Source organism: Pholcus phalangioides, unplaced genomic scaffold (genome assembly GCF_987345545.1).
Source record: "Pholcus phalangioides strain wild (caught in Gottingen) unplaced genomic scaffold, Ppha-v1.0 ptg000005l_1, whole genome shotgun sequence".
Lineage (NCBI taxonomy): Eukaryota > Metazoa > Arthropoda > Arachnida > Araneae > Pholcidae > Pholcus > Pholcus phalangioides.
Genome location: NW_028301598.1, coordinates 2,785,804 through 2,807,690, shown reverse-complemented (window position 1 = coordinate 2,807,690; position 21,887 = coordinate 2,785,804). Strand labels below are relative to the sequence as shown.

Here is a 21,887-nt window from a genome sequence, read left to right as displayed (position 1 = left end):
TTCACAGAAACTGAATGAAATTTTGGCATAAGGTATTTTGAGGTATGCGCTCAAGAATGATATGGAAAACAACAGTGTCACTCTAACAGTTACGGTTACAGTGAGAAAATTACGAAAATATCAAATGGCAACACCAAGTTTTTTGTATTGGAATGCAATCTCCATACTCAAAAACACTAAATAGCGTTGGAATGGCACCTGTAGCACGAAAATCCCCGGAGCTAGGCAAAGAAAAAGTAAAAAGGACTTTGCCGTGCACCAGAGCATTAATGTTCGTTTCATTCGTCACACCGTTTCTTCGGCTGAGATCCCAACCTGATTAGTCCTCCACAAGGTCATGTGGAAAATTTGTGAAACACAATAAAATGCTTTATTTTATGCTGCTTCTCTGCCTTTATTGGTTGTCCTCACTTTTAGCCTATCTACCGCCGGTGATTTTCATGCTATAGTTGCCGTTCAAACGCTATTTAGGGATTTTCACAATGGAGATCACATTCCAATACAAAAAACTTGGTGTTGCCATTTGATATTTTCGAAATTTTCTCACCGTAACCATAACTGTTACGGTTTTAAAAGAGTAATTAATTAAAAAGAAGTACGATAAACATGTTGGGGTAAATCGAGAAGCTATCCATTCTTAGAATAAGACAACCATAAGTATTTTTTATGGGCATTGTATAATACTTTATCATGTGTATATATTGTTTATAATTTGTGTTAATTGCATTTTTAATTGGGTTGCTGTATTTTTGAAATATATGACAACCATATTTTCATGGGCATCTTTTTATCAGCCAGCTCGTTGGCCATTTTGTCTGTTGTGGCGTTGTATTTGTTAGAGTGACACTGTTGTTTTCCATATCATTCTTGAGCGCATACATCAAAATACTTTATGCCAAAATTTCATTCAGTTTCTGTGAATGGTACGATAGTTAGGGGCCCATATGTCGGGATAGTTTTTTATAATCACCCTGTATATCGTTTACATAAATGAAAAAGAGTATTGCTCAGAGTACCAATCCCTGTGGAACATTGCTTGCTATTTGCTTAAAAGATCCTGTTTCATTTTTAATTTCAATTGACTGTTTTCTGTTTGTTAAGTACCTTTTAAACAAGTCGTGTATTTTTCCTTTTATACCAGCCTTATAAATTTTGTCCAGAAGTATTTTATGGTCAACACTGTCAAATGCTTTATGTAAATCCAAAAAAATAGCAAGGGTTTTTTGTTGTTTACATTCTTGTAAATGTATTCAGTGGGAGACGCCAGTACGACGTCATCACTTTTAATGTAACTTTTTATCGGCCCCTGCAAAAAATGAGTTCAGTTCAGTATTAGTGAATTGCAATTACTCGTTATTACATCAACCTACTTATAAAGTAAGTTTTATTCGGGTCCTAAGGAGGGTGATGTTATACTGAGGTTTGACTGTATATAGAAATTTCACTGCATTTATTTTATCTCAACCTATCTGGGAAAGCTGTAGATACAAGAATACATAGCAATCTATATAATTTGCACACAAAAAAATTCAGATGTTTCTTAAATATATAATTCCCAGATTATATGCAGAACATTACTGTATTATAACAAGGTGAATCGATCAGCTTTTTCAGATTATCACTATCATTTGAAGAGGAACAGATCATAATATTAACTGTTATGTCACAAAATTCAATGGCATTTGAAAAAAATAAAATGATCTCTTACTCTTTCATGCATATTTATGTACCGCAGCATAACGACTATGAGATCCAAATCTATTTTTTTTTCATCCCAATTCACCAATGAATCGATAGTTACTCTTGAATACCTGAAATCAAAAAATGGATTCATTGAATGGTTCAAAAAGTGATTTTTTTTCAGATATTGCAGCAAAAGAAAATGGAGAAATTTGTTAGTAGCTTACAATTGTGTATATATTCATTATAATTTTTTTTAATTGTATTTTTAATTGGGTTGCTGTATTATTTTTTTGGAAATATATGACATCTATATTTTTATCTGCATCTTTTTCTCAGCCATCTCATTGGGCATTTTGCCTGTTGTGGCGTTGTATTTGTATTTGTAAAATAATTTTAGGTAATTTTCAAAACACGGCAACTTTTTAAAACTAGACAAATTTTGGGGAGCAAATGGAGAGAGGGTTTTTTCATGTTAACATTTGCTATCAAACTCCTCCATGTGCAAGTGCATTTTTTAAGTTAGTTTCAAATTTCACTTGTACTATAAAAATGTTATACCTCAAGCTAACTCTCCCTGACAGGTGTACCAGATTTTTTTTGAAAAATAATCGTGTAGGAAGAAATTGCAGAAAATGAGTTCAGTATCAGAATTTCAGGTTTTTTGGAAACAAGTCAACTGGAAAGTAATACTAAATAGGCCTTGACAGTGAAAGATGACCATGGTCTGTCTTAACGCCTGCATACAGCTAATACAGCTCTGGAAGCCCTTTTGTGAATTGGGGGGGGGGGGATTTGATGATGTAACATAGCAATTAACATCAATTGCCTCTGACTTGTAAGAAGTCCATTACACCATATAGATGAACTTGTCTGTTAGTCGCTGGAAGTAAATTCAAAATCAAATGAAGTTCAAATTTGAGCATTACTAACTACCCATGTGAGTTGGGAAACATAATGAACAGAAGAGATGAAAGAATTTCACTTTTCTCTCCATCCTTTGTTAGTTACTCACAGGAATGTGCACAAGAACATATGGGCAGTAACAGTATTAGTAGGCAATACAGTGTAATTTTTGGTTTACAAACATAATTTATTCCATGAATGTCCTAGTAAATCAAAACACTCACATGTAACATGACAAGATGGTCGGTGGAAATTTTAAAATCTTGTCATCTTATTTCTTAAATATTATCAAAATGTATTTACCTTTATTCACCTGGCGCAGGGCCGTCATTTCAACTTTTTCTGGGGGGGGGGGGGGGGGGGATAAAGAACATCTACAAGACGAGAATAGGAAATTATAAGAGGAGAATGAAATGTGGCGCCAAAACCAAATGCTGAAAGATAGGTTTGAACACATGGATGCCTATGCACGAAGAAATAACCTCATCATCCGAAATGTTCCTGAAGGAAAAGGAGAGGATACGAAACGAGATTGTTATGAAACTTGCGGAGAAAATGGAAGTGACAGTAGACAAAAGCAACATTGAAGCAAGTCACAATCTCGGAAGCAGAAAAGACAAAGGCAAAAGTTGACCAATTATACAGTCTGTTTTGCGAACCGTCAGCACAAGGAGCAGATACTAACCAAGGCGAAAAAGAGGTAGTCTACAACCAATGATCTTGGATTTCCAGGAGAAGCAACAAGAATATATTTCGGTGAACACCTGACACCAAGGATGCAAGAGATCTACACCCTGTCCCTGGCAGCAAAGAAGACACACGATTGGCGCTTCCTGTGGACGAAGAATGGAACTATCTACACCCGAAAGGACGAGGGGAGCAGAGTGTTCCAGCTAGGCTCCAAATACGATATAAGGGAGGTCTACGAAAGACAAGGTTTTTGGAAGATAAGTATTATTCTGAATTTTTTCTGATCTCATAGAATTTTTTTTCAGTTAAATTTAAAACGTAATTTCAAAAAAAGAAAAAAGAATAGTACTAACTCTTAGTGGTTAATTAATTGTAGAAATTTTAGCACTGAGGAAATTTATCCATTATACAACAACAAACGCTGCAAATTATCATTGTTTCATGCAAATATATGAAGCCTTAAAAAGAACTTAGACTCATTATCTGAAATTTTGACGTGTTGCAAAACACCTTTTAAAATTATTGCGTTAAGTGAAATCAAGGTCACTAATAAAGTAAAATGTAATTACTTGGGTATTAAATATTTTGAACTATTAATTTCACCTAGAAAAGATAAGTCACATGGTGGCTCTGGAATATACATGCATAATAAGTTGAATTACAAATGCAAATCAGAAATAGTTATCGATGAATGTGAATCAATATGGATTGAAGTAAATTATAATAATTTAAAGGACAGCTTAATAATTGGATAAATTTATCGACCTCCTAGCTCTAATGTGAACAGATTTTTAGAGTCACTTGATTCTGTCTTAAACTCGCTGTCCACAAAGTCTACCGAAATATTAGTTTGTGGTGATATCAACATAAACTTATTAGCTAATAACAGAGTTTGTTCAGATTACAATAATATTTTGTTGTCTTACGAACTAGAACATGTTATAACCAATGCCACTAGAAAACCATCAGCTTTGGATCACATTTTTATTAGAACAAAGAAACAAATATCTACAGTAGGCATTATAAACTCTGATATAACAGATCATCATCCGATCTTTATTCATCTTGATAATTTTAAAAATAATATTGACAGCCGTAAAGATATCCACACTCGTTATGATCATAGCAAACTAAATTTATTATTATCTGATCCACCTTGGGTCTCCAATATATTGTCATGCAATGATCCTAACACTGCTTATCAAATCTTTTCTAAACATTTTGAGGATATATTAAAAGCAGCAGAAATAAAAAAGTCAGAATTAAAAAGTACAGCATCCCCAAACAACCCTGGGTCTCTAGCTCACTTCTCAAGTCTATTAAAAACAAAGACAGGCTTTATAGTAGACTAGCTATAATACCCGGCGCTGCCCGGGTTTTCTTCAATGAGGCTTTTTTGGATCACGTGATATCTCCCTCTCTTTTTCTTGAGGGACATACAAACCGTGTCCAAGTTAACCAATATGGCGACCTGCGCGATTCATGAAATAAACAAATATAGATTTACACAGAAACGTAGAAATGAATATATATTTTTCTTTTTTTAAGGGGAGCTAGGATTTTGATCCCCCCCCCCCCCGAACTTCAAGTTATCCATCTGTCTGTTCCAGCTTCCAAAAATCCTTAGTTAAAGATGTGGAATTTTTTCGATGCACTTTTCACGGGCTCATAACTAATTTTAAAATACCCTAACCCACATGAATTTATGCAAATAAATATCAAAAGAGACAATATGGAGACATTAATGTTCATACTTGAGAAGATATAAATGAAATCAATGATATTGATCGAATATCCAACTCAAAAGTATAGGTTTGGCTAATTACTTCATATTTAATCTCCTGGGCTTCGTATATCTCTAAGCGAACTGAATATTTCAAAAATCGAGAATTCAATACAATTTTTAAAATTATTGATAGGGCGGAAAATCCCACTAATTTCCGCATTTCTACAGTGAAATCGACAATTTTAGCACTGATTTCTATGAGGATCACCCTTTTCCTGACTCTCAAAGCGATGCTGATGATGATTATGACGTCTATTCAAAAAGCCTCATTACTGAGAGTATATTGAAAATGTGGCAAACCACTATAAAGGCATAAACTATTATACATATACTAACAGGATTAAAGAAGTGACAAACCGTTGTAAAGGCATATACACGTCTGAAACGCATTGCTAGGGAACCATGGTATCCAAAGTAAACGTTCGGAAAGTGATTGTTGAGGCCCAAAAACCATTGCTGCCGGACAGTTTTTTGCCCGTTTGGGGCATTTGCCCTGGGCTGACGAAATTTTAAAGTAGCCTAGTCGGGTCCCATTTGGTATATATGCAAAATTTGGCGACAATTGATCTAAAATTGTAGATTTGTATAGAGAACATACAGACACACAGAGAGAAAATCAATTTTATATATATAGATTATAATCCAATCCTTTCAACATTCAATTAAGAGAAAAATATAAAACCTTTAGAAATATACTGACATCTACTTTACGAAATGCCAAAAGAAAGTATTTTGAAGATCAATTTTTAAACTCTAATGGAAATATTTCAGAAACATGGAAAGTAATTAATCAAGTTTTAAATAAGAATACCAAACAATCTACTGTGATCCCGAGCCTAAAAATTTTAGGGTCTGCATCAGAATCAACTAATACTCTAGAGCAGCGGTTCTCAACCTTTTTGACTCGCGGAGCCCTTTTTAGTAAAAAAATTCTATGGCGGAGCCCCGTAGGTCCATTTCTTAATTATTCATCAAAGTTACTGATTTATTTTTACTATTTAAAAATATTTCTAATCATTTTTTTTTATTTTCCTCAAGCGGCCGCGGAGCCCCTGGAAAGTGCATAAGGAGCCCCAAGGGCTCCGCGGAGCACAGATTGAGAACCGCTGCTCTAGAGATTGCAGAAACACTGAATCATGTATTCTGTAATCATAACACTGATATCCCACCTGCTATTAATAATGAAATTTTTGTAAATTATAATATATCTCTCTTGAATTCTTTGTTCCTGAACCCAGTTACTGCTGATGCACTAAACAGAATAATATCAAAACTTAGTTCTAAATCTTCTGTTGGTTTTGATAAGATAAGTATACATATTGTGAGAGAAAATATAAAATTTTTAAAAAAATTTCTGTTATATCTAATAAATTTGATCTTTGAAAGCGGAATTTTTCCAGATCAACTAAAAATTGCAAAAGTAATTCCATTATTTAAAAAGGGATTTGGATTTTTGGTTTAATGGCGCAAGGGCCAACAAGGCCAAAATGCGCCAAAACAAATGATTAATTAAAAATAAGATGAAACATTCTTGTCAAGTGCAGAAAATAAAGCTATGCGTGAAACATTTAAAAAAGGTGATCGAACTGATCCCCTAAACTATCGTCCCATATCAATTTTGCCAACATTGAGTAAAATCATTAAAAAAGTGTTTTACAATAGAATTTCAAATTTTGTAGAAAACAATTGGTCCATATATGAAAAACAATTTGGATTTCGTAAAAATATGTCAACTAAAACTGCACTTACATGGTTCATTGACACAGTGCTATGCGCTATAGATGATGGTAATTTCACGTATGGAATATTCTTAGATTTTAAAAAAGCATTTGATTTCGAAAACCACAAACTTTTACTAAAAAAAACTTGCTCCCTATGGAATTCGTGGTGTAGCATTAAAGTTGTTTGAGAGTTACCTCTCAAACAGGAAGCAATTTGTAAATATCGGAACGTACAACTCTAGTGTCAACAACGTCACTTGCGGGGTACCTCAGGGTTCTTGTCTTGGACAATTTTTATTTCTGGTTTATGTCAATGACATTTATAAAATATTCAGAAATTGCAAAGTATTTATGCATGCAGATGACACGACCCTTTTACATTCAGGAAATCAAATTCCTAAAATCATAGATGAAATCAACTACGATATGAACTTATTAAGCACCTGGCTATCAGTGAATAAGCTAAAACTCAATACTTCTAAATCAGTTTGCATACTTTTCAGGCCTTGGCAAAAGCCGTTGGACACTGTGCCATTGCCAATAAAATTCAAACAGGATGAGTTAAAGTTTGTCGATTCGGTTAAATACCTCAGAGTTTTAATCGATGAGCATCTTTCATGGTCTACCCATACACTAGATGTCAGCAAATCATTAAACTCCTATACATACATATTTTCGAAAGCAAGGCATTTCGTACTCTTTTATGTAATGCGCCTGTTATATTTTTCACTTTTTTCCCCTAAATTAACTTATTGATTGGAAGTATGGTCATCTGCCACTCAAACAACTCTATAACCCCTGATAATTGCTCAAAAGAAAATATTGAGGGTAATGAGCTTTGCCTCATTTAATGAGCACACGGCTCCTCTTTTTAAACTATGGTGAATTTTTCTGTTAGATATCTTGGTAAAATATCGGTTAGCTATAATAATGTATGAATCACTACATAAACGAACACATATTCCCTCTTTTACTATCACTGCACACGGATATCCAACAACATTCCCCTCTAGAAACTGTATCCCGACCCCTACAGCGAGAACTAATTTCAAGAAAAATACGATTTTCTTCCGGGGTATTCACATTTGGAATTCTCTGTCATTGAGTGTTCAAAATAAATCCTTAGCATTGTTCAAAATGACTGTATTTAACCATCTTCTGGATGAAAATCCCTTGGAATGAACAGTGCATGCGTGCTCGTCTGTACATATGTACAATAGCACTGATAAGAGGTTTTTTCTCCTTCACCCCCCTCCCTCTCCTCTCGCCAAAAACTATTTTCTTTTTAAATCCCATCTTTGTAAATGTTTCTCCCTTTATAAATTTTTTTTTTTCCCAATACCTGATCTCCATAACCAAACTGTTGAAGGGCATGGGGTCTTTCATTCGTGTCCTTATCAGCACCTTTACTTTATCTATACCTTTTTATGTTCCCCCACATCAACGACCCTTGTGAAGTGACTTGCTTGCTCTTTCTTAAAAAATTATTCTTTTTGCTGACTCCTTCTTCTGAACTAATTATGAACTTTTCACAGAAACTCAGATAAATTCCTTTGTTGGTGAAAGCAACTTTCCTTCTGTTTCATTAACGGTGGTTAGTAAAGTACTGCAATAGCAATGTCACATTAACAAATTAATGAATGGGAAGACAATAAATGAAATTTAAACAAATATTACACAATGAAAAATTAATTTCACCTGATATCAAATTTTCTACATCAAATAATAAATAATTTGACAGGTAAATTTAAGTGGAAACAATAATTCAATTTGGTTATGTGGATAGTTAACATCAAGCGTAGATTCCATTTATTTTAATTTCTATTTTTGTCTAGCTTTTTCTCTCCCTTCTGTATTATTACAAATTTGCCATAGAATTAAAGTGAAAAAAAAAAACCGTAGCATGAAATTCTCTTATATCAGCTTTTGGTTGCCATAATTCATTTTTTAATTTAATAAATATACTTACACCTACTTGGACGATATACTCCGTTCTCTTTATCTTTCTTTCAGGTCAAAAGAAATAAGAAGATTTATGTGTATCGCAAGAGCAAAGATGTCATAGGGTCGAGATCATTCTACTAGCTTTTAGCTACTGCTCTCTTCCCTGTCCTAGCTTTCCTCACCATATCATGAATTAACTGTTCTACCGTGCCAATTCAAACATTTTTTCTTTCTCTTTACATACTCTTTCAAATATTGTGAAATATGTAATTCAATTGTAAACTCTAATTTGTATAGTATCATATAGAAACTGACTGGAGACAAATAAATGATGTAATGTTAGGTATATATATATATATACACAGTATGCATCAAAGAGAAAATTAACAAAATCAGATTTCAATGATAAATTTCAAAAGTTAGAGTATCACGCCACAAAAGGCTGCTTTATACACACAACTCGAAATTAAATATTATGAAAAGGCGAAAGATGAGAAGTTATTGAAAAATTGTAAAAAGTAAAGAAATATGGATCAATGAGGAGATCGTTCTCAAGGGGGACCCCCCCCCCCACATTGCTCCAAACTGCAAAAATGTTTCTAATGATGGTAAGCCTAATAGGCATAAAATTACCATCAGTTCCCTCAACATTTTTGCGATAAACAAGCTTTGGAAGTCAAACAGCAAAAATGAGAATACACAATTAGAATCAAAATATGAAATAACAAATGAGTTAAGAACACAAAAATATGTATACACAAAGTGTGTTAAAAATTGAAAAATTAGAAAACTTGAAGAAAAACATACCAAGAGTAAGACTCTTTTTAAAGCGTGCCGCCTGAATTGACTATTAGAAGTGTGTGGGTGAAATTTTGAAACCCAGAAAAGAAATCCGTTGCCACTCAAGATATTTAAAAATTCAGAATATGCTTCTAAAAAATCCTTAGCATTACTGCAAGTTTTTTTAATTCTTGAAAGTTGTCCAAAATATATATTTTTCAAAATTCTAATACTAATATTAGAATTGAAATTAGTCAGAAAATTGACTTTAAATTGAAATTCTTTCCTTTTGTCGAAAATACCGATAAAAGCTATATTATTAGATAAGCAAATTTTAAGATCCAAGAAGTCCGTAGATAGGGGGTTGTGATTGGTTTTCTTGAGTGTCAAATCCGTAGGGTAAATTTCACCGCTAAGATCAAGAGAGTTCTCAAAATTAAAAATAATGAGATCATCGATATATCTAAAGCCCATGAGTTTATGTTTAGTGAAGATTTTAGTTTCGTGGAAATGTAGAAAATCATACATACATATATGTATATATATATACACATACATACCATTTTTAGTGATTTTCAAAAGCCAGGGAGGTTCCCCCCCCCCCCCCGCAAGCCTGACCTGGTGATCATGGCCCATTCATATGTTGTCAGATCACAGACAAGAATATTCAACAATATAAAATAATGTGAATGTAATGTAAATGGGCAAAATACATTTTTTTTATAGTGTTATGGTATTATGCCATTGTCTCTCAACGTTGATTGGCGGAGGCCCTGCATGGCTGGGGGGAAATTCCTTTATATACTGATTGTGTATTATGTGATCAGACACAGTTGTTTCTTACAGCATGATTTGAGTAACTATAAAGTGTGGGATGCACACTTTATAGTTATGCACACTTCTGCATTCATTGCGATGCAGTCTAGTCAACTAATGGCATAGTAACCTCTGGATATTGTCTCACCGTCTTCGAGGGGATAATTTAGTTCATGCCGAACTCCCCTACAGTTTTGCAGGCTTCTTGGAGACTAGTAGTCATCATGGTCGGATAGGGATAATTTGCTGGAACCCATCTTCGCAATGAATAGCCTCTGATCTGAATCTACACAAACTCTCTTCGCTACAATCCTAGTGTTTCCGGAAGGTACAGGAAGCGGTAAGGATTGAGTGCTTCATCAATGTGATAATGACGAATTTTCTAGTCACATTGATTGAAATGGCTTTTTCAGATTATCTGTTTGATAAGATCAAATATACGTCCGGACTGTGATATTTTAATTGTTTTTATTAACGTAAATTTTCCTAATTGTTGTATTGTGATAATTAAATTATTGAAAATTTAATGATTAATTGTTGTTGCAGGTAAAGTAAATTAATTATGATACATTCTCAAGTGGAAAGTATTATAAATTTGTCATTCCTTATTGTCTGCTAAAACTTCCTTTTGGGATAACTAAAAATTAATCTGGGAGTGCAAGCTTCATTGCATGTGCATGCAATCTAACTGCCCAACCCCATAAAAAATGCAAACTCAAATGACTCTTTCCGCCACTTTATTTCTCAAACCAGCCATGATTCTTAATGAAAGAAAAGTGCATGTTGCTTTAAGTTTTGTAGTTTTACTTATTTCATATTGAGGTCTCGAGTATCTCTGGAATGATACAGAAAAGCGAGGGGTTTTGCTTTGAAATTATCACTTCGATTAACACCCAAGAAGAGGGTGACACAGTCTTTCAAGAGCTTGTGCTATGAATGGTACTCCGGCAGTCAGCAAAGTTTCAATAAATGGACTCAAATCAAACAAGGACCTTACACTATCGAAATGTTTCATTAATACACATTTCCATGCAATATATTTTTAAATTTAATCTTTCATTAAAATAATTTTTTTAAAAATCTCCAGAAAATTCTTGAACATGGTCTCTTAACACATTGAGATGGCCTTGTGCACAGTGAGTGAAAGCAACCTATTGCCTTTTTAGTTTTGATCAATATCAGACAACATGAATACACAAAGACTCATATTGACAAGAGCTAACCATATACCAAAGTCTTTGGCATACATACTACTCGTACTGCAAGAAATATCTTGTTTATCAAATCGAAATATACTTTTTTTTAATCACAGTTCATCTTGTAAGGCATCATTCGTTGATAGAGTCAAAATTAGTTGAAAAATTTTGCTCGTCTTGAGAAACACTTGCAAACAGAGTTACTCGTAATCCAAGGTTTTACTGTATTTTGCACAACTCTTGAAAAGAGTATGAAATATACATTTTTTTCTAAAAATTTTTTATTGGTATTATAGCGAATGCTTTGAATTTTGCTTCTTTCTCTTAACACACAGTTTTTGTAACCTTAACATTGGCTTATTATAACAAGTGCACAGCAAAAATTCTTCACTATGGTAAGATTCTTATTAAAAACCATAATCTTTAAAATATAATAGTTTTTACAAGATATACAGAAGACTGGATGTTGTGAAGATATTTATTATTTGCGATGTTAATTTTTTAAGGAAGGAAAAAACTCATCCAGTCTTCTGTATATCTTGTATTAACAAGTGTAGAGCGACATTCTTGTCATATAATAGTTTTTGTTTTGATGAAGAGAAAAAAAAAAAAGCCTTCGGTTTGTTCAAAATGCCCAATCTCTCATGCACCAGATGAATTTTTCTGACATTTAATGCACACACAAACTACTTAAGAGGATGGAAGCTACAGTTTGAAGCCAAATTCAAATAGATATTCTTTCATACATGCCCAAAGATTTGGACCCAGACCTGATGAATCATAGTTGCACAAAATTTTGACATGACAGCAAAATATGGGATGCTATACAAAAAATACCCAGTGAAAGAGGTTACACTGTATGAGAAATGTATCAACCTCATCTCCATGCAAATGATGTCTGATGTTTTACTAAGCTATGACCTCCAAAGCAGGATGTTTTGTATTGTTCTGCAACAAGACCTTGGCTGACTGGAAATGTTCTGAAGTAAAAATTCCCACAATAGTGTTTTCTACATTTTTCTTAAAAATTTTCCAGATTGTTAACTATTTTCATGCAGTAACACTGATTATTCTGCAACGTACATCGCAGATTTTCGGCCTATTCCGCTTTGGGGGCCATGACAGAGTCAATTGTAACTTGATCCAATTCATGAAAGTGGTTTCTATTGCATTATTTCAAGAAAACTTAAAAATGCCCCTAGCTGATCTAAAAATATTCAAATCATGGTGAAACAATGCAAGTAGACAAAGTATCAAAAAATTCAAAAACCTTTTCCAGATTTACTTTTTGAAAGTTTTAGTATGGCAACTTATTGAAAAGTGCTCAAATTATTCATGTTCTAAAAAAAATAATACAGAGATTAATTCATTGATAAAGTTGATTGAAGTGATAACAATAGTAACAAGACAATCAAATGTGTAAGAAAAAAATTGATGCATACTTATCATGAATAGTATTAAGGTACATCATTCTTTTCTGCTCTGCCAATCTCTCTGCCTTTGTCCGTTCCCAAGCTTTTGTCCCCCAATGGCGCAAAAACGGTTTTTCCATAACAGGAAATTTGTAACTATGCATTAAAAAAAAAACTGTCAGAGTACAATCAATAACAAACTTCAAAAATTAAATTATGCTAGCATATATTTTAACATTTTTCATAACAAGCAATACATAACAATATGTAGTAGAAAGTCAGAAAACCAGACTCCGATAAATCAGAACATTTTTATCTCTAACTTTGTTCTGGTTTTTTATAAAACTTGGACTTAGACTTCTATTGTAACCTAAAATCAGTGTACAAGCTCTTTTATATTTGGATCAGTCATTTCCAATTTTCATTGTAGTTCAATGGACATAATTGTTCAACTGATCTAATAAATTTTACCATTTGTTTCCTGTAGGGTTAACCACACGTGTTTCTAAACTTTCAGGCACCGGTTTTTTTTATTTTCTAAGGATTGAAAACTTTAGATACATGCCCTAAAAAGATTCTGAAATTTAATGGATCCAAGCTACAAGCAGAAATATCAACAAAAACTCTCTAGTTTTCAAACTTTGCACAAACTTAGATACTTTTTATGAATGTCTTTTGGTGGCCTATCTCCAACAAGCCCAATTAACACTTTAGTTTGTGTCCCATGACCGATAGGAATCTTTCATATCAGGTTGATTGGTTGTGAACCACAGCTAAAGTATTTTGCACTAAGTATTAAAGTGAAAAGAAAATTCACTTTTAAAAAAGCTACAGTTTTGGACTATCACAATATAGTCCAAATAATATAGTGGTAATAAATTCTTTATGGGCATTGTATAATATTTTATCATGTGTACATATTGTTTATAATTTTTGTTAATTGTATTTTTAATTGGGTTGCTGTATTTTTGAAATATATGACATCCATATTTTCATGAGCATCTTTTTCTCAGCCACCTCGTTGGGCATTTTGCGTTGTTGTTGTGGCGTTGTATTTGTATAAATGCTTTTAACAATCAGGCCCATCATTTGGGAGGAGGGTGAATTAGGGTGGGGCAATTGCCTCCCCTTGGTTTTTACAAAAATTATAAAAATGATAGAAATGGACAAACAAGGTGAAATCTGAAAAAAGTTGAAATGACGGGCTCGAGTACAATGCTTCTTAATGGTCATCTCGCAGATGGGGTCACCCCATCCCTATGATAATTTCCTTAAAACCTTATTAAAAGTATGCACTCCGAACCCCTACTTGATGGACACCCTCAGATAAGGTCTGGACATTATTTTCATCATTCATTCCAGTTGTGTGGGCTAGAACCCTTGAACAAACACATTCTTTGAATATTTCTCCTACTGTAATTCCCATAACAGATCTGCATCAATGAAATTGGGGGTAGGAGGAGAAGCAGAACTATCAGTAAAAACAAAATAAATCACATACAAGAAACCCAAGCAAAGGAGGAAAAAAAATACAATTAATAGGTTAAAAAAAAATCTGAACACAAACCAACCACAAAATAAACATAAAAACACAAATAAAACTCAATAGGTGATAAATTAAAAGGCATATGTTAAAAATAATAAAATATAAGCACTAAGAGAATGACAAAATCTATGACATGAGGATGATCATGCCAGATTCAATAGCAATCTGTTCTAAACTCTCCCAACCCTGCAACGGAAGATGTAAAATCTGTTATTACCCCTGGCAGAATTTTAATTTGCAATGGATGTCTTTTTCTATTGATCTGTGTTCTTAATAAAAAATATATATTTTTACACCAAGATAATGTCACAGATACAAACACATATTACATTCTAATATTTACCCAAGGGATCATACGACTCAACCAGGGTTCATTGATTCACATATACTTGATAACAGTAGTATAGCATTCATAACTTATGTACAAAAATTATAATTCACTATGTTTGTTCATTAAGAAATTGATATCATTAATTGGTAATCATAATTTTTTATTCCTTATTTGAAATCTGATCAGATCATAAACACAAATACAATCAATCATAAGATACTAAAAAAACATTTAGTAGACTCTGAACTATCCATCCTACTGGGGCAGAAGGACCGGTTGCATAACAGAAAAGCTGAAATTCCATAAATACAGTACTCTCACTTCCTACTCCCCCCCCCCCCATATATCATCGAAAACATCTTTTTTTCTACCAGAACCTTCTCTTATTCCTATTTCTGACCTCGAAATACAGGCGATAACTTAATAAATGTTTGTTATGTACTTTCTGAACTGTTCTATTTACTAGACTACAGAAAAAGAAGTCCAAGAATAAAAATATTGCTCATATTTTATGAAAAACTTTATAATTTTCCTAACTCAATTACAGGGTACATAAAATCATGCACACTGTATAGCAGTGCGTTTTAACTGATCTCCTCGGGCACGTGAAAAAAAATAATTTTCATTTACTATTATCACATGCAGGGCTGCACCTAGATGTTTGGTCAGCCAGGGCATACATGCATTTTGGCACCTTTTTGGAGAGATTAAAGGGTGTAATTTGCACCCCTGGTGCCCCATACTCAACTGCTCCCCTTCTACCAGTTGTGGCCCTGATTGCATGAAAGATACATTTAATGTTACAAAATTGTAATTTACTACTTCAATTTTTTATACGTGCAAATGATAAAAAACACATTTTTGATTCCATGGGGGAGGCAGCATGGAAATCGACCTTCGCTACAGGGAATATGTGGTGCCTTGACATTCACTAAAGAGCGGTCTACTACATCAAAAAGTTTGTATTATAAGGTTATTTATTAATAAGGTTTTATTACTTGATATTGGATTCCTGTTCGTCTAGTTTGTCTCACTGTTTGTTTTATTTTGAACCAGACAAGGTTTTACTGAACGAATAATAGTTTTGCAAAGATAAAGTTTTTGTCAGTGTCAAATCTATAGTCATTATTGCAGTCCTAGATCATGAATATTTACATTGTTAATTATTTTTTGCAAAGCATTTCTGACCATGCCGATATTAAATTTAATCAATACTATTATAAAACTTTTGACAAAAACTTGAGCAGAGTTTTATTCAACTGCTTTCTTTTCGTTTAAACCGAGCACAACTTCGGTCTATTGCCATGGGCAGTTTACTATTGAGTGAGTTGTGCCAGAAGAGAATATCTAACAGTCTGAGTGCATTTATAGTGCCGTGTCTGATTTTTCAGTGCTGCCATTTATATTTTAGACGTGAAGTGTGATGATTGAATTTTTGCACCATAGTAGGCCTGCTGCTCTCTGTGGCGAGACAATTTAACGGGACGATCAACCTGCATTCACACCTCAAAATTGGGAACCACAGAAAACCAGCTGACCACCTCTCTGGCGACAGTGGGGTTGGAACCCACGTCCTCACAATATAACCACCACGGCGGCTTATTCAACCGCTAGTGTGACCTTGAATGACAATACTGCGGCATGCATGAAGTGTCAGTGTTTCCCCAAGGACTTTTTCTCAGGCTATTTTTTTGGTTGTGGCTTATTTGCAGGAAGCTATAATATATATATTTTTCAAGTTACATTTTTAATTAAACTGTGTGCATGTACAACACAGAGTATGCACAATACTCATTTCACCAACAATCTCTGATTTATGTTATTAAACCTGCGATTATTTTAAAGGCTTCAATAGGAACCCGTCTTTTTTTTTCCGGTAAAACTATTTTGTCCTGCTGGTGCCAGCAAAAGAGGAGTTTTTAACTTTAAATTGAAGAGCAGTGAATATTGATATCAATACATCGATTATAAACAAAGCAGATGATGAAATCCATGACATGATTTCAATCTGGGAAGATTAAAATAAGATTATTGCTTAAGGATATGAAAACGATAGAGTCTAAATATATAGGTGAGGGTTGTTTTATTCTTTTTGATAGTGTAATTAGTTTTAGAGTGCTCAAAAATTATGTATAGTTACACAAGAGATGATGACTTCACAAAATCTAAGGAACGATAAAAAATAATTGAAGTTAACAAAGTAACTAAAAATAATGGACTTGTTTTTGTGATTACAGCAAAAAAGTTTCAAGTAGGTATTTCAATGGATGAGGGAATTGTGGATTAAATATTCCTCTTATTATTATGCCTGTTTCCCTTTATATTATTTTTTTTAGGATTAAATATATAGAAGAAAATATTGCCAAAAGTCATATAGTGTGGTGGGACCACTGTACAACTGTACAATGCCTGTCCCATTTGCATTGAAGAAGACCTAAAATTATGAATTAAACTTGAAAGGATTGAAGAAACTAAACTTAAACATATTGAATGTACAACATTAAAACAAAAAAACCTTCAATGTTGAAAATAACTAAAACATAAATTAATGTGTAGGAACTAACTTGGTCATTTGAATCATATCTTCCAGTGTAAAGACCTCAACTGGGTATGTGAAACCGGGAATTTGCAACATGGGACAGTTTCCTTTGAAGAGACATAAAATATCAAAAATGATAACTCACTTTAATAAATACAATATTTACAGAGAGGGTAGAAAGGTGAAAATAAAGAAATGTCAAATTCATATTAAGGTAATTAAAATAAAACCTTCCAATAATAAGAATGAACAGGACCGAGAAAATGTGGCCACTATTGGGTAGTGGCGCTTTATTTCTGAAAACAAAAATAAACTAGGGCTGGGAATTGAATAAAATTTTTAACCGATTAATCAAAAAAATTTAATCGAATATTTTTGTGATCATGATATTAAGATGACAAAAATATATTTTATTGATATCACACACCTATTCTGTACATGTAAACAAATATAGAAATGGTTAAGAAATTAGGGTTGCCCGCTTCAATCAATTTAATATGCCGAACATAATTGCAAAAATCTGTAATTTCTTCACTTGGATCTTGTCGTTTTCTTAAAAGAAAATGATTATTTTCGGTTATTATTCATTGATTTTGAAACTGCTTTCCATTATACTGTCGCTTGCTTGCCTAGAAACTCCTCTCGAATGGTATTAGTGAGGAGATGAGCTGATGCTTTCAAGAATACGGAAAATGTACTGTTCATAGTGGAAACAATAAATTTTGATTTTGTCTTCTAAAATGTCCATTAAACTCAATTTGAAACTGAAATCATAAGTTCCATTGAATCTAATTTCATCAAAATATTGATTCAAATATTTTAAATACTTACTTATCCAAAATGTTCTGTATAAAACATGATTTATGACATCTAATTGTCAAGTTAATTCACAAACTTTTAATAAAATTTTAATCGAATTGGTCAAGTCGATTAACTCAACTAAAATTTTTAACTTATTTTAATCGACTCGATAAATCAACTAATCGGACCAGCCCTAAAAAAACCCACTAAAATTTGCTATCTATGTAACATCTATAAATATCTGTTCTGTCGTAATTGATTATGATAATTATATAATTGATTACATTAGAAAGTATGATTATATTGGCACTGTAATATTATAATAATGGATTAATTGACAGGGCCACAACTAGAGGAGATCAGGCGGGTCTGATGCCCCATGCACCAGACCAGAGAGGGTGCCAATTTCATCCTTTAAACTCTCCAACATTACAGGGGGGGGGGGGGGGTCGTAAAAATGTGATGTTGCTCAGGCTGATCAAGCATCTAGTTGCAGCAGCCCTGTTAATCAATGCATAGTGCTATTTTGGCACCCTAAAGTTTAGGGTTGCAATGCTATGGTAGAACACAGCAGAAACGATTTGGTGAAAAAAACTGATATGAACCAAGATGGCATACCAGCAACCCTTGAATATAGTTGTTTATTCCTAATAGACAATACATGCTCAATGCATGACCAAATGCCACCCCGAAAGTCATCTGATGTGGCATGTGATTTCAAACCTACTTTTGTAAGAATTAACTAATTAACTAAGTGGCACATTCTTACATCACATCAGTGACCCACAGTATATTTGCAGATCAAGTGACCTGAGGTGCATTTAAAAATCACTGAAAAGGCCCTCTGCACAACTACAGTTACTTAAGTGGCTATTTTCCCCCTCTTCACTGCTTTCAATGTACTCATATAGCATTTATACCGGGAGTCATAAACCTGGTGCTCCCTGAAACACTCAGAGTGCTCGATGCTTGTGACCAATTTTGTGGTCAAGAGCACTTCATCAATGTCCCAATTTAATACCTTTTACAAATTGCATTCAAGGATTAGAATCATCACATGATTTCAGGCATGCATACGTCAAACTTGCTCTGTGGGTGCTTTTTTTATGATAGATACAGGCAGTGCTTGCCACTAGAAAAAGGTTGAAGACTTCTTATACCTAGGGAAGGAAAGCATACACCATTTCTCTTCCATAGAGTTCGAGGAGGATGGGGAGGAGTAACTCCCTTGAAAATTATTTTTCTCATGGGGATATACATTTTTTTTTGAGACTCCATGTTGAAAGTGGTTGTTGTTTAGAGGTTGCCGTTACCTCTAGTGTTAAGTCTATGGCACACGTTCGGTTCCAAGAAAATATAGCCATTATTCGGAGACTACCATTGTTCAAAGGTGGTATTTAGAGGAGGTTTTACTGTAAATGTATTGCAGCTCCCCACCAAAAAGAGGTTGTGTGATTGAATTATTGGGTTTTTGGGCACTTGATCGGCTACCCTCTTAATGCTTTACTGGTAAGCTGGTGACATGTTAAATGATTAATATTTCAAAACCTATAATACTATGCAGGAAATAGTCAGTGCTATCTACCAATACATCTTGAGACAAATACAAACACAAAGGACACACTGTATATTAATAAGGCAAGTCCTAATGCAGCGTTTATCTTAACCATTTGTCATAGAGGTATGATTCCAAATTATAAAAATTCTCAACAGCTGTTCAAAAATTACCCTGTACCAGTTTTCAGAGTGAAAATACACTGTGTCACAAAATAAAAAAAAAATCAAAATTTTTATACGGACTCCTCTGTTCTAAAATATCCAATTAGAAAGTTGTTGCCTCGTGTCTGTCGAGGCCAACAAAAAATTTCGTTTCCAAGTGAAATATTTGCTGAGATATTTGAATTCCAAAATTGGAGAAAAGTTGGGTAGAAAATCATAAATAAGGGAAAGAAGTGTTGTGTGGTAATTCATGTGGTTTTAGTAATTCATGTGGTTTTACCTAACTTTTCTCAGATTTCTGAATTCAAATATCTCAGTGAATATTGCACTTAGAAACATGAAATTGTTTTGTTGGCTTTAGAAAAGACAGGACAACAGCTTTCTCTAATTTGATTTTTTAGGACAGGGTGTCTGCATAAAGTTTGTACTTTATTTTGTAGCACACTGTATTCTTGCTCTCAAAACTGGCACAGGGTGATTTCTGAACACATTTTGAACATTGTTTGGACTGAAACCATATGCTCTAGGATGAATGGTTGATTAGATAAAGGCAGCATTAGGAATTGCAGGACACCCTGTATATACAGCTTCTACTCAGGGGCATATGCAGATAGATCTTCGGAGGGGGGCACACGGGGTTGGGGGAGGGGGTGCACATAATAAATTTTTTCCAGAGAAATTCTCGGTTATCAACCTTCAAAAAAGCATTTTTAAGGTGATTGTTCATCACGCCACGTTCTGATCGATTAAAAAAAAAAATTATTTACTAAAAAACACTTCTCTTACTAAAAACACAACTCTACTATTTCAGCAATAATCCTGTGATTATGATTGAATTTCCGAACTGTGAATTCTTCACAGAAAATCGTGTATCTCCAAAATCACACAACTTGGGAAAGTGTAAGTCAGGGTATTACTGTATTAAGAAAATAATCATATTAAAATGATGGGATGTAGCAAAGACAATATTTTCTGAAAGGTATTTAAAACATCATGATAAACTAATCACTCACCAAAGTATGAAGCAAATTCCTCAGCATTCACTGTTGCGCTCATCAATATAACCTTCAGATCTTTCCTAACTTTCAATATGTCCTTGAGGTTGATCAACAAGAAGTCAGACTGCAGATCTTGCTCGTGGACCTCATCAACAATGACATGCGATATACCATTCAAATTACTAAAGAAAACATTTCAAAATGAATAAATCAATAATGCTCGCTTCTAAATCTTATTTTGAATATTTCATATCAATTTTAATGACAAACACCTGAACAAGACCACAAATTTATGAATTGGTCATTCAAAAATAAGACTACCGTGAGTGCACATACAAAGCTTAAATTTCTTTTTTATCTCACTTACGGCACAACCTGCAGCTGCTGAAGAAGAATGCCAGTTGTACAGTACAAAATGCAGCCATGGTCTCTGGGCATTTCACTGAAAATATAACAGAAAATTCCAGGATCTCATACTATGATACTATGCAAAAAAAGCGCGCACACACATGCACACACACACTGGCTTCATAAAATGCAGATTTTTAACAAGTTGAAGGAAAAATGTTTGAAGCCACTGAAAACTTCGAACCTTTCTAGTCTTATCTGGTAACCAACATCAACACCACCACAGGGAACTGCTCTCTCCTGGGCAACTCTCTCTGCAACCTGAAAGAAATGCAAAAATAAACCAATTTTTACACTGCAGAGGTGTTTTTTTCTCAGCCCACAACACATCAAGGAAACAGACTTTTCTTTAAAAAGAGAAGTTTATAGTCTCAGCAAGGAATCAAGCTTGGTCTTCTTGCGTTGGAAACAGAGAGCTTGCCCAGGTCTCAAGAGGACCAGGGTTAAATTCTTCCCCAGCAGAGACTAGAAACTTTTCTTTCCGAAGTTCATCTTGGTATTAATACATTCAGAAAGTCTTTTTTCTTGAAATCCACTTTTATTGCAGAACGACATTTTCGAAAAGCAATTCAAATCATATTAATTTTTACATCACACAAACCAAGAACAATGAG

General features: G+C 33.8%; 1 protein-coding gene across 2 annotated transcripts in view; it reads right to left on the bottom strand.

Moving 5' to 3' along the window:
* LOC149085721 (ATP-dependent DNA/RNA helicase DHX36-like) overlaps positions 1-21,887 on the bottom strand; it is a 105,291-nt gene that overhangs the window by 54,857 nt on the left and 28,547 nt on the right. For both annotated transcript variants that reach the window (XM_089232110.1, XM_089232111.1), the window contains 6 exons: positions 21,458-21,534; positions 21,233-21,307; positions 20,881-21,047; positions 17,373-17,454; positions 12,962-13,087; positions 1,709-1,811 (listed from right to left, as the gene is read on the bottom strand). In XM_089232110.1, coding sequence (XP_089088236.1) covers positions 1,709-1,811; positions 12,962-13,087; positions 17,373-17,454; positions 20,881-21,047; positions 21,233-21,307; positions 21,458-21,534 — 630 coding nt within the window. The remainder of the gene's footprint in view (positions 1-1,708; positions 1,812-12,961; positions 13,088-17,372; positions 17,455-20,880; positions 21,048-21,232; positions 21,308-21,457; positions 21,535-21,887) is intronic.